At 41.2% G+C, this 23,544-nt stretch overlaps 2 protein-coding genes across 4 annotated transcripts in view; one reads left to right on the top strand and one right to left on the bottom strand.

Annotated features, from left to right (window-relative positions):
- The window catches only part of LOC105152712 (coiled-coil domain-containing protein 39), a 231,403-nt gene that overhangs the window by 182,141 nt on the left and 25,718 nt on the right, over positions 1-23,544 (bottom strand). The gene's annotated exons all lie outside the window — the stretch shown is intronic.
- LOC147906572 (matrix metalloproteinase-18-like) lies at positions 15,758-17,616 on the top strand (the record flags this gene model as incomplete). The annotated part of the gene is given in 4 exon segments (XM_087416349.1): positions 15,758-16,472; positions 16,514-16,964; positions 16,966-17,077; positions 17,079-17,616. Coding segments are annotated over 4 exon segments (1,383 nt in total), but the record flags the coding sequence as incomplete, so codon positions are not given.

The raw sequence follows: 23,544 nt of genomic DNA, 5'->3' as shown, positions 1-23,544 counted from the left end.
TGTATGTTATTTTTAACATCTAATTTTAACTGTAACCAACGTCTTTAGTAGCAGACCTATGTATATTCTAAGCCATGGGGCAAGCCGCGGGGTGAGGGGCCGGGGGGAAAACTGGGCGAGAAGGGTATTGTGGTGCGGGGGGGCAGCCAATGAGCGAGCTGCTTTGTCCTCCCACCACCTCTCGTAGTTTTCCTCCCCGGCCCCCGTCCCCACGGGCGCATGTGTGTGTGTGAGCTGGTGATGTCACGGCGTGACGCGTCGCGACAACGACGATCCGACGAACTCGAGAGCGGGCGAGCGACTGAAGGAGTTCGCGCGTTTTTCTTCCCGCGTGCACGCTGTCGCTCTCACTCGCACCAACGTTTCGTTTGTCGCGTTCGATCGCTGTTAATTTAATAATAAAAAAAGATAAACGGAATAATAAATAATATTTTCTCTTCCGCAGTTACATCGCGTCCTTAAGGATACGATAAGAATCCATTTTTATGCAGTTTTATATATAGTTTTTTGTCTACTTGACGGATACCACATGCATCCTCTTTCGAGCCTTAAAGATTTTCCGTTATGCAATTTTGCGCAGTTCTGTCACCTTGATAGATACCACAAAGATGTGATAAGACACTATTGCATCCTCTTTCAGGAGCGTTCTCTCTCGTATGACGTTGTTTCATTGTTCATAAGGGTGTTTATTTTTATGCAGTTTTTTGCGTCCTCGATAGAAACCACATCCGTCAACATGTCCGATGGACAATAGTATATAAATGCGTATGGGCGAGGCTTTTTTTCGTCATACATATATTTTGGTTTCGAACGTATTAATATTATTTGTGTACTACTACGATGGAGTCTCAAAGTAAAGAGGTCGAGGAGCTACCGACAAGATCCACTGAGAAATCGTTTGAACAACTATTAGATGAGGAAGAGGAAGAGGAAGATGTGTTCGATGAAACGTTTATGGTTCTATAATCGATTTAATACGTCAGACGTGGATTACGAATATGTTTGTAAAAAATCTGCGAATGATGATTGGATGTATACAGACCTATATGGTAAATCAGCGAAAGATAGATCCGAATACGATACGTATGAGGGAGGCAAAGACGATGAAAGATGCATTAATGTCATTTTTGAACGCATTGAAAACGAGAGGTTTGCTGAATTCTACGTATTCTGTGGAAGAGCTGGATCGTTTCCTCTCTACCTCCGAGAGCAAAGTGTTGCATCATCTGTTTATGGAAGATTTCATGACGAGAAATACATACTTCGAATGGTTACACGATCTGAAGGAATACGTTAGATGTCACATAGCGACACTTATCGATGCGCCGAACATCGATCGTGAGATTTTTGCATCGTTAGGAGAATCGACATCTGGAGGTATGGACGCGCTTTTTACTTCAACCTCGAAACAACAAAAAGATGGAATATCCCAATACATTACAAAATTGGAACATGGTCAGCTGTATACCGTGAGCACTCCGGAAGGACAGACTGGACATCAGTTGATTCGCGTAGGTTTGTATGACATTCATGATATTAAGAATAAGGAAAAACGTCAATGGTGGAAATATGCAAAAATGAGAACACAATTTGTGACATCTTCCCCTAGAGATCGTAACCAGCAAGTGGTGAATCGGCTTTTGGATTGGGTAGCTGACGATTTGAGGAAAGTACCATCGCTAATGAAGGAAAAGAAAAACGTATTGTAAAAATATATATAGGAGAGAGGAAAAGACGCATACGATAATCACATGTTAAATATGTACTACTTAGGCATATCCTAGTGTATCACATACTTCATAGCTATCTCACTTTTACGTACGATTGTTTCCTTCACACCGAGAGAGAACACACATTCTTCACAGGACCTGATAAAAGAGAGACGCACCGCACGATTGTCACATTGGTATGGTTTTATCGTTACTGGCGACACATCTGGAAGTTATGGTACCGACATTCGTCGATTTACAAGGTACAGTTCGTGTTTCTGGTTTATTTTTTTACAAAATGTGTGTATTATGTGTATTATACGTATTATGTGTAAGGTTTTTTTTTTTTTGTTAAAGGGTTCATCGTGGGTGAGCGCTTCGTAGTAAGAGAGGTGGCGGTGTTGAGGAATGGAAGCGAGATGACACATTATGTTTTTATGTGTCCGATGCCATGGCGTTTTCTAACAAAGAAAGATCAGTCGCACGCCTCGTGGTTGATGGCGCATCATCATGGGTTGCGCTGGAATGATGGGATGGTGCCATACCGTATGGTACAATGCTTGATAACCGAAGCTGTGAATGAAGAGAGCGATGATGCAATTATTTACGTGAAAGGCCTCGAGAAACGGGGGTGGTTGATGGATATTGTAAAAAACGATAATATTATTGTGGAAACGATCGATAATCATTTTAATGATTAATTAAATCATTGGAATTAATGGATGCTACGAATACATTTAGATGTGGAAGACATAATAGTCGTTGCGCATTACAAAATGTAATGAAATTGTATAATCAGTACAAAAAATTTCAAAATGAATAGTAGTATGTGTCTCTCTTTACTATGTATTGTATCGAAATAAAAAAATAAAAATACAAATAATGAATTTTTTTCGTTACACATATCCTGTGTGCATGTGTGTGTGTGTGTGTGTGTGTGTGTGTGTGTGTGTGTGTGTGTGTGTGTGTGTGAGGATACAATATCTTTGAATAAGATAGGATGCATCATATTTTTCATATGAGTATTATTTTTATAAAAAGATAAGGTGGGCTTGCGGTTTTCGATGTTTTCGACGAAGAAACGATATATAAATGCGGAGGTTCTTCTCACAGTGACAGTTTTAATATGTTGAGCGATAGCGATAGCAATAATAGTCGTACGGACAGCGATCCGTCAAGTGTGGTTTCGGATACGGGTAGCGATGTGTATTGTTATGAGAGTATGGTGCCGAGTTCTACGGTGGTTACATCTTGCATCAAGAAGAAGAAGTGTTGGAATTTAGCTACACATCATTTGCGGAGAGAGATTGGAAATTACTGTTCGCGAGAGATTTTATGGATTCAAAGTGCGGTAGTTGTTGTTGACGATCGCACGAGAAGGTACGAGAACGCGGCAATGAAAGGTGTGCGAATCGATGACATTGGACGGATGTACAAAAAGATTAAATTCGATATACCTATAGATAGTTGTGGTGAAACACTCTGGTTCACGTATAATCGAGGATAGTGATTTGTTTAATATATAGAGATGGATGAGGAAAAGGTGGAGGTTCTTTTTCATCGTGCAACGAGTATCGATACAGCGGACACGTATCGAGTATGGGAGGAAAAATGTGACGAGTGTCTCGATTTCTTGCGGGAGACGTATCGAAGCGGTAAACGTCGACGAACATCTGCCGGAGTTGTAAATGCAGCGATCGCTCGACTAGCACGATTGGAAGGTTTGAGAAATGTCCTACGACAACGTTTTGAACATGTGGACACTGGCTATGTCGAATCGCAAAAAAGAGGGGGATTCTCGTGGTTGGAGAAACAGCTTTTAACAATCGCGTATTGACTGGTGTGGTGTTGAATTCGAATTACATCGAACCTCGACAGTTTCTCGATTACGCGAGAGATATCGTTCTCGATCGGGTACGCGATAATCTTCAGAGACATATTTGTTTGAAAGTGAATACAATATTCAACGGTGAGTTCGTTGCGGATGCTAAGAGATCTGCTAAGAGTATTACTACGAAAAATCACGAGCTTTTCGACACATCCGATCTGCGAGAGTGGTACGATAAACACGTGACAGATGATACTTTAGCGGCATTGAAGGAATTTCAGGAACGTGACAGTGGATGGGCGCTATCACGTATATTGAATCTAATTATAAATGTTAACAAATATAATCCTATGTATGCGGGATGTTGGGTGAAGCTGCCGCGAGAAATTATGCTGAGGAAGGCGGTAATCAATGTGCGTTCGATGGACAATGCATGTTTCGCTTGGTCGGTGGTCGTCGCTCTGTATCCAGTCAAAGTCATGTGAATAGGAAATTATCGTATCAGGTTTATACTACTGTATTGAATCTTGAGGGTATCGAGTTTCCTGTTACCTTAAAACAAATTACGAAATTTGAACTTTTGAACGATATATCTATCAACGTATTTACCGAGCGAAAGAGGGGTGGAAAAAAAAGACGATGGTAATGTAATCGTTCCTCTTCGTCTAACCAAAGAGAAGAAAGAGAAACACGTAAATCTGTTGTACCTGCAAGAGTCGAGACGCGAAAACGTCATCGCTCATTTCACATGGATTAAAGATCTGTCACGATTGACAGGTTCGCAATTGAGCAAGAATACAGGAAAGAAGTATCTGTGCGATAGGTGGGTACACTAATTGTTTGTATATACATATATATATATATATATATATATATATATACCGGGTGTCTCAGAGCACCCGTACCACCCTTTTAAAAGGTAGGGATGTGTTTGTACAAAAAAATGGTTCAGACAAAATTTGCAGGATTTCGGGATATCTATCTGATGGTGACCTTGAATTTGACCTTGAGGTCGACGTTGGGCATAACTCAAGGTCAAAGTACCGTTTTACAAATGTAAACCCTTATTCATGACATCACAAATGAAAATAGCGGAAAATTTTACGTCCGAATACGTTATCAAGCCTAGGTCAAAATTACCCTTAGAGGTCATGTGGAGGTCAAGTTACTTTTAGAACACCCGTACCAACCTTCTAAAAGATATGGATGTGTTTGTACAAAAAATAGTTCAAACAATACTAGGTATTTACATAACTATGATGCATCCATCTGCTGGTGAATTTGAATTCTACCTTTAGATTCATTTGTAGTCGTGTACATCGATTTTTAAAGATTCCTAATTATCAAGATCTTGAACAGTCGATGCCGCCTGTGTCAGCGTTACCCAAGATGTACCACGTAGAGGTCACAAGGTCGGACTTACACCTCGTCGGGGTGCTTTTTTAAGGTGGTTCCCCTTGCCGTCACCTTTGTTCGTACGCATGTGTTCAGTCTAGATTTTCGAAGTGTCCTCCACGTGCATGTATGCAGGCTGTTATTCTTCGTTGAAAATCATCCGTCACCCGACGGATTTCGACAGGATCTAGAGACTGAATGGCTTCTCGAATTCTGTCTTCTGAAGTCGTAGGTCGTTCGCAGTATACGAGGTCTTTTATTCTTCCCCACAAATAAAAATCCAAAATTGTAAGATCAATTGGTGATCGTGGTGGCCAGTTATGTGGACCATATTTACCTATCCATTGGCCGCGAAATATGCGGTTCAGTTGTTGACGAGCAATGACAGACGTGTGGGCTGGACATCCATCCTATTGAAACCACATATTTAGACGTAGTTGAAGTGGAATATCTTCAAGTAAACGTGGGAGTTCGTTTTCGAGTAAATCGACATACAGAAAATGGTTTAGATTTTCTTCAAAGAAAAATGGTCCGACGATATGCGTATCAACAATTCCACACCAAACATTGACTTTCCAGATACGTTGATGATCGATTTCTCGATACCAATGTGGATTCTCTTGCGCCCAATAACGGAGATTATGTGTGTTCACTTCGCCATCACTTTTGAAAGTGCACTCATCAGAAAACAAGATACTTCTATGGAAAGTAGGTAATTGTTGAGTAATCCAATTACAGAATATCTTTGTCTATGATCGTCCAATGTCATAGCCTGGTGAAGTGACATTCGATATGGATGAAATGAATTTTCTCGCAAAATTCTACTGATAGTGCTTCTACTTATTCCACTATCTCTTTCTCGTCTTCTTAAAGAATCGGTAGGATTTACAAGAGCAGAAGCAATTATATCAGGTGCCCGTACTGCACGAAGCGGACGATGAATTTGCATTCCTTTATTATAATCCGGTTGGACGATACCTTTTTGAATTATCCGCCGTTGCAAACGACTGAAAACATTGCGCGAATGCGGTGTACGATCGGGATATTCATTTCGCCACATTCTTTCAGCTTCGCGAAAACTTCCAGCCCTACCCAAAACCGACAACATTAACGCAGCTTCTTCGCTTGAGTAAGACATATCTACCTATAAATGAATAATAATCCCCGAATATTGAAATACCTAAGTACCTACCTACCTAGGTATAAAACGCACCTAAAAAAAAACCGACAGTTTATAAAACTCTTAAGCGAGCAAAGGGAGAAAAGCAAAACAAACAAGTAAGTTTAGTTCAGTTCAGTTTAGTTGAGTTCAGTTCAGTTCAGTTTAGTTTAGTTTAGTGTAGTTTAATTCAGTTTAGTCGATTTACTCGAAAACGAACTCCCACGTTTACTTGAAGATATTCCACTTCAACTACGTCTAAATATGTGGTTTCAACAGGATGGATGTCCAGCCCACACGTCTGTCATTGCTCGTCAACAACTGAACCGCATATTTCGCGGCCAATGGATAGGTCCACATAACTGGCCACCACGATCACCGAATCTTACAATTTTGGATTTTTATTTGTGGGGAAGAATAAAAGATCTCGTATACCGCGAACGACCTACGACTTCAGAAGACATGAAGAACAGAATTCGAGAAGCCATTCAGTCTCTAGATCCTGTCGAAATTCGTCGGGTGACGGATGATTTTCAACGAAGAATAACAGCCTGCATACATGCACGTGGAGGACACTTCGAAAATCTAGACTGAACACATGCGTACGAACAAAGGTGACGGCAAGGGGAACCACCTTAAAAAAGCACCCCGACGAGGTGTAAGTCCGACCTTGTGACCTCCACGTGGTACATCTTGGGTAACGCTGACACAGGCGGCATCGACTGTTCAAGATCTTGATAATTAGGAATCTTTAAAAATCGATGTACACGACTACAAATGAATCTAAAGGTAGAATTCAAATTCACCAGCAGATGGATGCATCATAGCTATGTAAATACCTAGTATTGTTTGAACTATTTTTTGTACTTTGACCTTGAGTTATGCCCAAGGTCGATCTCAAGGTCAAATTCAAGGTCACCATCAGATAGATCTCCCGAAATCCTGCAAATTTTGTCTGAACCATTTTTTTGTACAAACACATCCCTACCTTTTAAAAGGGTGGTACGGGTGCTCTGAGACACCCGGTATATATATAGTTGTGTAACGCGTACGATTTGTTATCTTACAGATGTCTGCATTACTTTTATACGAGCGAGAAGTTGTCGCTTCACATCGTTGACTGTACTACGACGAACGATTGTGCTGTTATTCTTCCGAATGAGAACGATAAGTAATTATCGTTTCGTGATCATAATAAGGAGCGGCTTCTTTTTGGTGGTTTATGCCGATTTGGAGTGTATACTGGAGAAGAAGAGGACCAACGATGAAAACATTCCGAGATTCACCTATCAGCATCACAAGATTTTCAGCGTAGGGTACTACATACGTTGTATATACGATGAGACTGCGTCGATGTACAAATCTTATCGCGGCGAGGATTGCATATCGTGGTTTGTCAAGGAATTATACGATTTGACGCATCGTGCGAAAACGATATTCGACAATAATGTGACTATGGCGGAATTTACATCGAACGTCGAGTGGGAAAAATTTCGAAACGCGTTCGACTCACTATCATATCTGCGAAAGACCATTTGAGGAAGGAGATGTGCGCGTACGCGATCACTGTCATTTGACCGGACGTTACAGAGGTCCCGCACATTCACGTTGCAATTTACATTATCAGGATACATACGTTATTCCTGTATTCTTTCACAATTTGGCAGGTTACGACGCTCATTTTATCATAAAAGATATTGCTAACAGTTTTGCGGATAGAGTTGACGTGTTACCTATAACGAAAGAAAATTATATATCGTTTACGAAACATGTCGGGGATACAGTAAACTCTAAAGAGGAAAGGACTGTGTGAAAGTGCGCTTTGTGGATTCGTTTAAATTTCTCAATACTAGTCTCGAAAAATTGGTATCATATTTCGATAAGAGTAAATTGAAAATCATGCGATCGGAATTTTCCAATCTTGACGCTGAGGATTTCGATTTGCTTACGCGAAAAGGAGTGTTTCCGTACGAGTACATCGACAGCGTCGATAAGCTAGACGAGACTAGTTTACCATCGCGTGAATTGTTTTACAGTCCGTTGACCGACGAGACCGCTTACGATGACGATTATCAACACGCGACAAACGTTTGGCAACGTTTCCGCATAGAGATTCTCAGCGATTACAGTGATTTGTATCTTAAGACAGATGTGCTTTTATTAGCAGATGTTTTTAAAAATTTTCGTGATACGTGTATCGATAGTTATGGATTGGATCCAATGTATTACACTTTACCGGGATATACGTGGGACGCTATGTTGAAATACACTGATATTCGATTCGAATTACTCACCGACATTGACATGGTGATGTTTGTGGAACGTGGTATACGCGGTGGTTTAAGTCAATGTTCGCATAGATACGCGCAAGCTAATAACAAGTACAATGCATCTTCGTACGATCCTTCGAAACCTTCGACGTATCTCATGTACTTCGATGTGAACAATCTGTACGGTTGGGCGATGTCCGAATTTTTACCGTACGGAGAATTTCAATGGGTCGACGACATCGAGCGCTTTGACGTAATGTCAGTGTCGTCAGACTCCGTTGTTGGTTATATTCTAGAGGTCGATCTTGCGTATTCGCAAAACGTACACGACGCTCATGCAGACCTTCCATTCTGCCCCAATCGCGAACGGCCTCCCAGAAAACGGAATGACAAACTACTGGCCACTCTTTACGATAAGGAGTGCTATATCGTGCACTATCGCAATTTACAACAATGTTTATTCAGCATGGATTACACGTAAAAAAAATTCATCGAATATTACAATTCGCACAATCCTCATGGCTTCGCGGATATATTGAACTTAATACGAGATTTAGAATACTCGCGAATAACGATTTTAAGAAAAATCTTTACAAATTGATGAATAATGCGGTATTTGAAAAAACGATAGAGAACATACGCGATCATGTTAACGTTCGGCTTATAACGCGTTGGGATGGGAGATACGGTGCGGAAGCGATGATAGCGAAACCGAATTTTCACAGTAGAAGTATCTTTTCTGAAAATCTAATCGCTGTTGAATTGCGCAAACTCGAGGTGAAATTAAATAAACCGATATACGTAGGTATGTGCATTCTCGAGATATCTAAATTGCGTCTGTATGAATTTCACTATGAATACATGATACCATTGTATCGCGATAGATGTAAGATTATGTACACGGACACGGACAACTTAATTTATCTTTTAGAATGTAAGAATGTGTACGAGAACATCAAGCGTGATATCGCGAGATTCGACACGAGTGATTATCCTGAGAGAAATGCGTATGATATTCTACGCGTTAATAATAAAATACCCGATTTGATGAAAGACGAAAATGATGGTGCAATTATGACGGAATTCATAGGACTCAGAGCGAAGATGTACGCATTAAGAGTGATCGGAAAGAGCGATACGAAGAGAATAAAAGGTATCAAGAAAAACGTTGTCGAAAACGATCACTTTCGACGATTATGCGCGATATTTGAACGATGCGACGGTACAGTCGAGACGTCAGTCGTGCATACGATCGACGTTGCACGAGATTTACACAGTGTCTGAATTAAAGCTCGCTCTTAGTCCGTACGATGATAAGCGATACGTCGTACCCGAATCGGTCGCTACTCTACCTCGGGGACATTATAAAATACCTCTGTAATGTGCTGTAGTTTTTTATTGTAATAAATAAAGAAAGTTACAATACATTCGTTTTATCTATCCAAGAATTATGTGAATTGTCCATTCCTAACCATTTCACGTACACTTCGTTTTCTTGTTTGCGTAGTATTTTTTCCACGAGATAAACGTCCGGATTAGAGACTCGCTGCAATTCGTGTTCGTAGAATCCATCAGGTATCGGCTTTCCTTGATAATCTTTCAATAGATACGTTGCAGGATTCGTACGTTGTGTTTTAACGATGTAAAAAATCTCGGTGGACCAATTGGGTGTATAACCCTTTTCAAAAATTGTCTTGAATTTACTAATACGTACTGGATCGCCTACCTTGAATCTCGTTGGAGCGGCAATTTTTACATGACTGTATACCGTCGACAAGAGTCGTTTTGCAACGATGGGAGTTACGTCTATCGGTCGTATCCCAATAGTTTGATGTTTACGATGATTATAATCTGACAATAGACGCGATAACTCGTCGATCCATTTGTACGAGCCGTTTAACGTGAATGTTTTCCACATGTTATTCTTGAGTGTGAACGATTGAATCGTTCCACTACCGACGCTTTCATCACCGAATACGTCGAATAATGATTTATGTTGTATCTTTTCACAATTTTTTTCTGCACGGTAGTGTTGTAAAATTCCTTTCCTTGATCTGTCTGCAGGTTTCGTGGGTATCGTTCGTCCTCGCGAAATATTTTGGATAACGCTGTGGCTACATCGCTTCCATTCTTGCTCTTGAGCGGTAGAGCCCATACGTATTTACAAAACATCGATAACGGTTAAAATGTAATTGTAACCTTTGTTGAATCGCACGTAGGGACGCATCTCGACTACGTCGGCTTGCCACAAATCATCGCGGTCGTGCACCACGACGCGACGACGTGGAAAATTTCTTCGCGCGGGCGCGTGGAGTTCTTTCACGAGTTTTTGTTTCTCGACACTCATCTACCTCTCTCTTTGTTGTGACAGGAAACGAGCGCGTATCTTTTAAAGCAGGTACCCTCGATTCAGATGCCGAATCTCATTCTCGTTACGCACTTTCTTCGATATTATCGATGCAGATCACCTATATCGTGATGCAGTATCTGCATATCGTTGGACACTTTCCGAAGCGCGAGTACGATCGTATCTCTCTTCCTGTCGTTTTTAAACAATCTCTCTAGCGTCTCCTTCGTGTCATTCATTCGTTGACGCAGTTATACCGCGCTGAATCTCGTTAGACACTCTCATCGATAGCGCGTATACACCTTTCGAGACCTCCTCCACGTTGTTTCGCACTTTTTCCACATCGTTCAAGATATCTTTCTGCGTATCCTGAAGCGCGCGCACGATCGTATCTCTCCCGGTCGTTTTAAACGATTTCTCCAATGTCTCGTTGGTCACTACATTTTTAATTCGTATCGTTATATCTCGATTCAAATGCTGAATCTCGTCAGACATTCGCATCACATTCTTTTCCACGTTTCTTCGCAACTTCTCCACATCGCTATGCACTTCCTGTACATCTCTCCTTATCGTTCTAAATAATTCCTCGATCTCGTTTCGCGTATCTCGAAGCGTACGCTCGTAACTTTTACCACATCGGTGTCGAATTCCGGCGCGGCTACGTGTTCTATTTTTCGCTCCTTCGCGTAATGATCCGGATTCAGACAAAGCTCACTGTCGTGCACGTAATTTCGTAAAGATTCTATCGACGATCGCGATTTTTCGACGTCGTTCCCTCTCATAGACATACCAATTTTATTCACAGACATCATATCGAATTCGCGCGAACCTGACCACTGTCGCGATTTTCGTCACAACGATTCACTTTATAATTAAACTCAGTTCCGCGACGGAGTTCTTCTTGTCATTTCGCGACGCAACATCGGACATGAGTCGCGCCTTGCGGTCGAGATTCGACACTCCTATCGCCCGTGATTGTCGTACGAATCGCATTTACTTGTGTAACGCGCGTGCGCGATGTAACGCGAGCGAGTTTTTTCAGCACTATTTATATCCCCGAACAGGCACTCGATCCACACAGTTTTACTGTAAACAGCAATCGTCATCGTTGTCGTCGTCGTCGTCGTTGTTGTTGTTATCGCAAAAAATGTTTTTCTTACTAACGGATAAACGTCGGATTCTCGATTTTACCGCCGAGCAATTGCAATACATACCGAAAATCGTTCTTCTACAGGAATTTGAGAATTACGTGGAGTTACTGTGGGATCGATTACCTGAACATTTAAAAACGGATCCCGAAGTGCAACGCTATCGTCCGTGTACAGAGCATTACAATCGTTCGTAGCAACGAACACACATAGACAGTCCGCCACCACTTATCAAAAATTGCGACATATGTCGTATGAAATAAGATAGCGTGGAGGAGGAGGGAATGACTCCTGCGTATGGAGCAGGTTTACTTGACAAGACAATAAACGCGCTTCCGTTCGAAGTACATATACCTGGTTATCAATTTTGTGGACCCGGTACTCGTCTCGCGAAAAGACTAGCGCGTGGCGATCGAGGTATAAATTGATTGGACGCAACATGTCGCGAACACGATATCGCCTATTCGCGAAGCAATCTCACCGATCGTCACATTGCCGATCGAGTTCTTGCCGAAAGAGCACGCGAACGTATAACAGCGAGTGATTCGACGTTTGGTGAGAAAGCTGCCGCGACCGCTGTATGGGCAGCCATGAAAGCAAAAACGAAATTAGGAATGGGTATGAAAAGAAGAAAAAAAACAAAAAGGAAGAGACTACTTCCGATAACGAAACGCGGAGGTTTCCTATCGATTTTACCAATGTTAGATGCACTCGGATCTTTGATCGGTGGAGCGGCGAGCGTGGCGAGAGCTGTAAGTGATCGCAAAGCTGCTCGACGTCAGACGGAAGATCGTGGACTGTATCTAGCGCCCTACAAACGTGGTGGCGGTGGTAACGTGAGGAAAAGAAAGACAAGAGATAAAAAAAAACATTGTGGAAGGAAACGTTAGAGACTTTTAAAATACCGCTCTCCGGTGTCACAACGAACGAACAGTTGAGCTGTGCGGCGCATCGTTTGCATTTACCATTCTTCAGAGCTGTGTTTATGCGTGACGCGTTATCGACGAAACCACATCGTAATGAAAGCGGTAAATCTCGATAATTCGGAAAATGCGGGTACACACTGAGTTGCTTATGCGAAAAAGGGAAATAATGCCGTTTACTTCGATGGTTTTGGCAATCTTAGACCGTCAAGGGAACTCGAACACTATCTCGGAAACAACGTAACGTATAATCGTCGCTCTTATCAAACATTCGATCAGAGTATTTGTGGTCAGTTGTGTCTACGATTTCTTCGAGAAATAGATTGGAGAAAAAAATTTATCTAATAATGCGTCGTGTGAGTCATCTCAGTTGAGCGTTTACCTTTGATTACATCATGTCGTTGACTCTCACGTTAACTGGAACAACCAGTATCCTCACGGCGAGTTACTTCCCTGCGTTGGATTTAAGTAACGGTGAATACGAATTGGGTCTTACGAATTTCGAGACGTACAACGCGATACCGAATGTTACTTCCACGAATAATAACTTCTACTTCGATACCGACGACAAAATAATCACGATTCCCGAAGGATCGTACGAATTGAGTGCTATAAACAAGTATCTGAGAGCTGCTATCCGTCACATACTACGACAAACGTCTGACGATAAAGATAATGATAATGACTACGCGTACATATTCGACGACAACGATGGCAACGATAGTACTCATACAGAAGAGATACTGAATCTTCGAGCCAATGAGAATACTATGAGAAGCGAGATCAAATGTGCGTACCGGATAAATTTTACGAAACCGAATAACATCGGTTCGCTATTAGGTTATTCGAACTCTCGCGTAATACAACCGAACAAGTGGTACGCGTCTGACAAACCTGTAAACATTATGAATGTAACTGTAATTCGTGTAGAATGCAACATTACTTCGGGTGCGTACAACAACGATAAACCAGCGCATACGATACACGAATTCGCGATGAACGTTCCACCTGGATATAAATTGTCTGATACTCCTACACACGTCATTTATCTCCCAGTCGTCGCGAGAAACGTTACCGATATAACGATACGTATAGTGGATCAAAACGGACAGTTGATAAACCTTCGTGGAGAGGCGATATCGATTCGACTTCATATACGACGTAAACGGTAAAAATATGCTCACGAGCGAAAGATGCTCGTTCTGAACGAGTCGCACGATTGTAAGAATACATCTACGGCGACAATCGTACCGCAGACGTCGCAATTATCATTGCTCACCGAACGATACGTTGAAGGAAAGCGGAGAGGAACGGAGGACAGATTGAACGCTGCGAACGTCGCATTTCTACGATCTCTGGGATTCGTCGTGAGAAATGAGTCGCGATATTCTACATATAGGAAGTGAACCCATCTTCGACGACCGTATCGTTAAGATCGAGACTCACACTTACAACCCATACGCTAACACCACATTCGGATACAGCGATGAAATACGAATACCTATACAACACCAAGATCTGTACACGTTACCGTGTGAGAGTTTTCTCTACGTCGAGGGAAAATTTTCAGCGAAGAAATCAGCTAGAGACAAATCCGAACAACCAAAACTATCGAACAATTGTGTCGCGTTCATGTTCGATGAGATTCGATACGAGATAGACGGTGTGGAAATCGATAGATGTAGAAACGTTGGTGTTACCAGTACGATCAAAAATTTCGTATCGTTAACCACCAGCAAGAGTATAACGTTAGAAAATGCAGGATGGGACGCCACAATGCACTTCTTTCGCACATCGGTGACCGATGATTTCAACTTTTGCGTACCGCTCAATACACTCCTAGGATTTTGCGAGGATTACAAACGCATAGTAATAAACGCGCGACACGAACTTATCCTGATACGTGCGCGTAACGATAACAATTGCGTCGTGGCGCAGGCATCGGCGGAACCTAAAATCACGCTATCGAAGATACAATGGAAAATGCCACATGTAGTGCTAAACGATGTCAATAAATTATCACTTTTGCGAACGCTGGAAGGTGGACGATATCTCAGCATGTGTTTCCGGTCGTGGGACCTGTACGAATTTCCTCTGCTTCAAAGTACAACGAAGCATTCGTGGGCTGTTAAAACAACATCGCAATTGGAAAAACCGCGATACGTAATTTTTGCGCTTCAAACCGGAAAAAAAAACGAACCGTCGCAAAATGTTTCGCAATTCGACGTGTGTAATCTCACTAATGTGAAACTTTTTTTAAATTCTGATTTTTATCCTTACGACGATATGAATTTAGATTTCGAACGCAAGAAATATGCTGTACTCTACGATATGTATGTAAAATTTCAAAAAACGTACTACGGTAACGACAATCGCGATGCCATGTTATCTATCGGGGAATTTCTTTTACACGGCCCATTCGTAGTGATCGATTGTTCTCGTCAAAACGAATCGATAAAAAGCGCTACTGTGGATATTCGTATAGAATTCGAGTGTAAGGAAAATATTCCACTGAACACCACAGCTTATTGTCTTATTATTCACGACAGGGTGATAGAGTATAATCCATTGACTAATGTTATTCGCAAAATCGTATAATATTTTTTTCAAGCACTCTCCTTCTTCATCAAAAAGTCACACGCTGTCGTATTATAATGTAAAAACAAACACATGAAAGAGTACGAGACGCGATTCATTACTATTGACGAAGCATTTCGTCGTGTCGTATATATAAAAAAATCACGGAACGCGATTCATTACTGCTGACAAAGCGTTCGAGTACACATCGTTTTCTTTATTTTCCTGCTGCGTGTCGTATACTTGTGCTACATCGCGATGTCCCCCGCGTTCGTCATCGTCGTCGTCGTCTTCGTTACGCTTACTACGACAACAGCGTCAACGACAGCGACGAATCGTCAAGGCATAGATACTGAAACAATTCTGTATCTACAAAAGTACGGCTACTTGCGTAAGAGTGAAAACAACAATTATCATTCGAAGAGGGAGAACTTAAACAGGCGATTTCGTTATTTCAAGAATATTATCAAATACCGGGTGATGGTACATTGAATAACTATACGTTGTATCAAATGCGTAAACCACGATGTGGTCTCCCGGACATTTTGCATCACGAGCATAATACAGGTAGGAGGAAATGGGCAAAAACACATCTCACGTGGAACTTCCATTTGGCGGATGTGCACATCTTGACAACTACCGCATTCGCGTTCTCGCTATGGGCAGCGAATTCGTCTTTAACGTTCCAACGCAAAACGTTAAATCCCGACATCTTAATATCTTATCGTAGTGGCACACACACGTACGCTAATCGTAAACGTAGCGAGGAAATTTGCTCCGCCTCGTTCGATGGACCTGGTGGAGTACTCGCTCACGCGTTCTATCCTTCAAATGTTGTTAATTACACCGCTGAAATACACGTGGATGCTGCAGAACCATGGCATATATATCTAACCGAAAAATCTGCTAGTAACAAGGATTATCTGCTTAATACGTTAACGCATGAAATTGGACACGCATTAGGATTAACACACAGTTCGCGTGAAGATTCCATAATGTTCGCATATGTCACTGCTAATAATAAGGATAAAATCGTTAGACTCAACATAGAGGACATTTTAGCCATTCAACAACTCTATGGAGATAAAAATCCAAAACCAACAACTACACAACCACGTCAACAACAACACCACCATCAACTACTGAAATTACAACAGATAAACCCGAGTATATAGATCTCTCTAGTTTACAATATGTAGATACGATATTGGTATTGCATCATCGAATATTCGTCACGTACCAACGTTACGTATGGTCGATAAATATAGATGATACAAAATACGACGGACCATACATACTAAACAGCTACATGGATTTCCTTCCGGAGAATTTCTCCTTATCAGCCGCGTATCAAAGACCTTCGGGTGAACTAGTACTGTTTATAAATAATATTGTCTACATGATCGAGTACCCCAGTTTCAAATTGAAAGAAGGTTGGCCAAAACGTCTCTCGAGTCTAGGATTTCCCCCGAACACTTTCATCGATACCGTAGTAAATACTAATAGAGGACAAACCTACGCGATTTTCAATGGTAACGACGTGGCGCAGATAGACGAATGTAGTATGAATGTTTGCTCGTATCAACCGTTACAAGCGGTATTCCCAGGAACCACCAGCTCCGACCTTGGCCTTCCGATATATAAATGGTAATCTGTACTTTACCAAAAAACAACAATTTTACACATTTAACGAGTTCACGAGAACCGTAACAGAGGCTGCTAAAATTTAATATAAACGTACTCAACGTCGAATGTTTGCGAAACGGATTATTACAACAAATGCAGGATATCTTAGATCGATTATTTCAATCGAGTAATACACATTGACACACACCGAGAAATAAGACGAAGAAGGAAGAGGAAGAGGAAAGGATGAAAGGACACATATAATATATACTATAATAATTTTTAAACGATCAGTACGAAAGGAACGATCATTCCGATAACATCGTTCGTACGCACTTTCCAAGCTTTTTTTTTTCCCGATCGTGAGAATGCTCAACAACGCAGATATTATAAATTATCTTATGAAACAGGACGATCGCGATGAACAAAACACGAAGAAGAAAAAAAGTCGACGAGTCAACTGATGCGAATCCAGATAAAGATAACATATCAAATAGGTAGATATTCTTTTCCCTTTGCGTCTCTCTTTTCCATCTGCCAATTTCTTTTTTCCTTAATTACAGACATCAAATCGCACACCGTCCTACCGTACGCATTCTCGAGAGAAGATATCCGTTAACTGCAACTGGCTACAAATACTTGAACATTGGTATCAATGTCACACTCCCTTCTTACGTAACTATCATTTTGGGAGATTGTCACGGTAAAGAGATTCCGCTTTCACCGGACATCTGGAGAGAGCTTCTCGAACAAAAACACGTCATTTTGTCCCTTTTGCAGTACGACGAAAATAATAAAGGAATACGTGCGCCGTCACCAATGTACGTTGGAAATCTAACGTTACGCTTCGGACGAATTAATAATCTACCAATACTGCGTCTAGAAACAAGTACAGCTCGTCTATCCATGTCGAAAAGTACTGTACTTAATATATTTAATCTCGAACACTGTGTGAATCGTCTCATTTCCTCTCTAACCGCAATGACCGATAACGTCGATAAAAAATTTTCACGACTTCTTGCTATCGCGTCCACTGTCACGAAATCTGCGAACGTGCTAAAAACGATGTACGATAACGAATCCTTCGACCGCAACGACATACTCGATTGCGAGTTGATCGCTTTGATTTTCGGAGAACGTTAATTGTATATATCAATTAATGCTAACGATGAACCTATACGTTTTTACAATATGTGAAATTATTTTGTACTGTACTTAATATATTTAATTTCAAACACTGTGTAATCGCGTCGTTTCATTTTTTCCTCTCTAATCTACCTATGTATCCCTAACTATTTTATATATACAATTTTATCTTCACGTAAAAAGAGAAAAAAAGGAAACTCGCGCTGACGCAAACTTAATAGGAAAAAAATAAGACGCAAAAAGGAAGACGGAAATGGATGTGGAATCATACGATATATATAATTACTCGCACTAAACGAGCGTTAGTAATGAAAAAAAACGTGTGAGCTTATGTTTCTTCATTCGTTATTTTGTCGAAATTGATAAAAAAAGTATGGCGGACCGTGCGAACATTGACAACGTAGTCAATTATATTAGAAACGTGAACGCGGAACAATTCGAAAACATTATAGACGAAATGTTCGAGGAAATTGATTTTGACGTAGATGAAAATTCCAACGATTCCGATTACGTTAGTGATTTTAGCGAACACGATCTTTGAGGATGCGGTGAGAAAATTTAAATGTTGGTGCGAGCGAGAGCGACTTGGTGGAGCGAGAACGCATTCCTTAGCTAGAGAAGATTATATTATTATATTATATTTACGCGAGTGAAAACGCTTGTGTGCGAGCGAGAGCGACAGCAGCAAGGAACTTGTATGCCAAGAACGCATGACGTGAGGTAAGATTATTATTATTCGTTGGTGCGAGCGAGAGCGACTCGATCGAACGCGACAAACGAAACGTTGGTGCGAGCGAGAGCGACAGTAAAATGGATTCTTACCGTATCTTTAAGGAGGTAAGATTATTACTCTTATTATTATATTATATTTACAGCGAGTGAGAAACGTTGGTACGAGCGAGAGCGACAGCGCGCACGCGGGAAGAAAAATGCGCGAACTCCCTCAGTCGCTCGCCCGCTCTCGAGCTCGCCGGATCGTCGCGACGTGTCACGCCGTGACGTCACCAGCTCACACACACATGCGTCCGTGGTGACGGGGGCCGGGGAGGAAAACTACGAGAGGTGGTGAGAGGACAAAGCAGCTCGCTCATTGGCTGCCCCCCCGCACCACAATACCCCTCTCGCCCAGTTTTCTCCCCGGCCCCTCACCCCGCGGCTTGCCCCATGGCTTAGAATATACATAGGTCTGCTACTGTCTTTTCTCGTATTAATTTACTTTCTCGTATTAATTTGATTTATTCAAATAAATAGTCCCATTTTCAAATCATATAAGTAGTAAGAGTAGGCCGATTCTAACCCAGGAGATCTGGGGGAGGAGGGGCGGGGAAGTACCCGCGGTGCGGGAGGGAAGAACGAGTGACGTCACTAGACGAGGGAAGGTGTGACATCATAGGGGGAGGAGGATGACGTCACATAAGGTAATGTCACTAGGCGAGGAGACGTCACAGGAGATGATGTCACTAGACACGGAGATGGTGGTGTGGAGGACGAGGATGTCCCGGTGGGGGGAAATTACGTAGCCGAAAATTACGTAGCGGAGGTGTGCGGGAACTTGCGTCCGTGTCGCGATGAAGATATGGCGCAAAGTCAATGGCCGCCGGTCCCCGTCGCCGCCTTCGGGCATGGCCCGCTTCCGGGCGTAATCCGCCGCCACTGATCCCCTCCACTAGGCGCAGTTCGCCGCCGGTCCCTATCGCCGTCTCCGGGCGCGGTCCGCCGCCACCGAACGTGATCTTCACCGCGCGCTATACTTACCATGTATACTTACCATTAATATTTACCATTTTTTTTCCGCTTATGCCTCGCTATCCTCTTCTTATGTAATCTTCTCTTCAGCGTTTATTACATGCGATTATTCATGAAATATTTTTTTATTCTACTGAATTATAATTATTATTTTAGAGAGAGTGCGATACGGTTGCGCGCAATGGTATCGCGCGTGATGACGCGCGCGTAACATGATACCGCAGAAATAGAAAAGAATGGTAGAGAGAATAAATAATTTTGAATACAGAGTTAATCCAGGTTAATCCGTATTTATTTATTTATTTCTACATATATTTTATCATATTTTAATATCTCCTCCACTCCAATAATGAATCGCCAACCTCACAAATTATATGTGAAGACGCACTGTAATGAAAAAGAACAAACGGATAAACCATTTATAGAAAAAAATTTTTCACAAACAAGTATAAATGAAATACTTACAGTTGAACATATGAATCCATGTCTTCCAATGCAGTAACGTCACATAAACCGCTTTAAACCTTATCCCCCTCCCCTTCCCCAATTTATTCATCATTATCAGAAGAATCACAGGGAGAATCTTCAGACCCAAAATTCGGTGGATAATAGACATGCAAGTCGATAATATACATACCTCTCCGCCAAGATACAAAGTCAACTGTAACACACGTGCCTAGAGTACACGTATGAATTTCAGATCTTATTTCCATTTTACTAAACGGTTTTTACTGAAACATAACCCTGATGCTCTATTTGGTATTTTGAACACCAAGTATTAGCGTGTTAACACATTGTGGAAACTAAATTCCCAATTACAAATTAAATGCGGGAGCGGTAAACAATTACGGTTAACCATTTTACACAGACTGATTTTCTACAAAAAAATCTTCGCGGATATTTATAGGACCATTTCCGGTCAATGACACAAAAAAATGCAAACGTTAGATTTAATTACAATTAATAACAAAAGATTTTTAGAGGCATCAGTGATGACATCAATGCAATCTGACACCACAAATTGCAAATTTACAAGTTCCAATATGACCTTGTCAGCGTAATATAAGAAATTTTTTTCAAGGACATTTAATATGTTTTGGCGATGACATCATCAATGTAATTTGATATAACACCTGCATAAAATGCAACATTTGCAACTTCATCAAAGTATAGCTGCTTTGTTAGCGTAATTTACGATTTCTCAAGAATGATAATCTTTAATATAATTTGATACAAATGCGACGTTGCCAAATCAGTTAATATATAACTGCGTTGTCTGCTTGTCGTAATATAAGAAATTTTTTCAAAGACATTAACATGTTTTGACGATGACATCAATGTAATTTGATGCAACACTTGCAAAAATGTGACATTTGCAATTTCATCAAAGTATAACTATTTTGTTAGCGTAATTTAAGATTTTTTCAAGAGAGATGTCTCGATGATATCATTAATAAAAACAGCGCACATAATGATATAAAAATAACAAGATTTAAGTCAAATAATGTCATTAGTCAATTCGACAGCGCAACATAGAGCGTAATTTGATTGAGCAAGCTATCTTGTTTAGTAGAGACGAGTACAGGACATGGGAACAGCGATGCGACGAATTTGTAGAATCATTGGAGGAGCAGAGTCGAGGGCAAACGCCCGCGATTATCAATCAGTAATAGATAATCACTGATCGCATGTATCACGCCGTTCGAGAGTTTAAAGGAACCTGAGCATGGAAGATTCGTGAATGTGGGCGCCGGATATGGATTCCGTTGGCGCGTCATTGAAATGGCGTTCGGAAGCCGTATTCTGATGGGCGCGGTGATAAACTCTAAACATATCGAACCTCGCCGATTCCTCGAAGACGCGTAATAATAATAATAATAATAATAATAATAATAATAAAAAATACGCAGTTTTTTTCAGATGCCTCCACTACTTTAGATCGAGCGCTAAATTAGAGATTCACAGCGAGGACTGTAAAAAACTAAACGATTGCGCAATTAGACTATCGAGCGAGGACGATAAATGACTGAGTTTCGACAACCACTGCAGGAAGGAACGCGTTCCATTCGTCGTTTACGCCGAACTGGAGAGTGCATTGGAAAAGACGAATGAGAATCCTGAATCAGCTACGTACACGTATCATCATCACAGCATGTTTAGCATCGGATACTATGTGCACTGTTCATACGACAGCTTACTATCGGGCTTACTATCGTTTTTGCCGTGATAAGGATAGCGTGGTTCACGGAAGAACTCAAAAATTTGGCGCACAGTGTACAGTCTATAATTTCGGCTAACGTACCCATGGAGGATTTCATGCGAGACGATTGGCAAAAATATAACAACGCCACGCATTGCCACGTATGCGAAAAACCGTTTGCACCAGACGATACGCGGGTACGCGATCACTACTACTTAACCAGGCGATATAGAGTCCTCGTGCACTCAAATTGTAATCTAAATTATAGGGATTCGTATTGCGTAGTTTTCCATAACTTATCAGGCTACGACGCGCATTTCAGCATCAAGGAAATTATCATGTGTACGAAGGACGTGTTGATCTTTTATCGATAACAAAAGAAAAATATATTTCGTTTACTAAACATGTCGATAGTATCAAAATTGACAAAAAAAATTATGTAAAATTATGGTTTATAGATTCATTCAGATTTCTCGCTTTTAGTTTTGGACAAATTGGTATCTTTTCTCAGTAAAAATAAGCTATGAATATTGCAACACAAATTTTCCAATTTATCAGAAGAAAATTTTAATCTTTTGACACGAAAGAGCGTTTTTCCGTATGAGTACATTGACTATGTCGAAAAGTTGGAGGAGCCATGTTTACCGCCTCGCGAGTCGTTTTACGATTCATTGATGACACGGAGAACGCTTACGCGCATGCCGTCAACGTGTGACAGCGATTCCGGACACTCGGTGAATATAGTGATATCTGAAAACGGATGTATTGTTGTTGGTCGATGTCTTTGAAAATTTCCGTGACAGTTGCGTCGCGAGTTATCGGCTACCCCGCGTATTACATCTTACCGGGCTTCACGTGGACGCCATGTTAAAGCATACGGGTGTAAGATTTGAACTGCTTATAGACATTGACATGACCATATTTATCGAGCGCGGTATACGCGGTGGTCTGAGTCAGTATTCGAACAGGTACGCGTGAGCCAACAACAAATACATGTCGAACGATCTATTGAAACCGTCATCGTACTTGATGTAATATGATGTCAACAATCTGTACGATTGGGCAATATGTCAACCACCGATGCCTTACACTGATTTTTGATAGGTCGACGAAGTACAAAACTTTCATTGCGTTAGATTCGGCAACAGGCTATATTCTCGAGATGGACGCGGAGGACCCGCACATCTTCATGACGCGCACACTAACCTACCATTCTGTCCAACACGCGAAAAATCACCTGGCAAACGCAATGACAAGCTCGTCGTAACATTATGCGATAAACAGCGTTATACATTATCGTAACCTGCAGCAGTGTACTCGTCACAGTCTCCGTATCACATATTCACCATATATTGCAATTCGCAATCTCCATGACTACGCAATTATATAGAACTAAACACAAAATTTAGAACTTTGGCTAAAAATGATTTTGAAAAAAATTTATACAAACATATGAATAACGCTGTATTT

Source organism: Acromyrmex echinatior, unplaced genomic scaffold (assembly GCF_024713525.1).
Source record: "Acromyrmex echinatior isolate Ae372 unplaced genomic scaffold, ASM2471352v2 Scaffold20, whole genome shotgun sequence".
Lineage (NCBI taxonomy): Eukaryota > Metazoa > Arthropoda > Insecta > Hymenoptera > Formicidae > Acromyrmex > Acromyrmex echinatior.
This window is presented reverse-complemented; position numbering and strand designations above follow the sequence as displayed.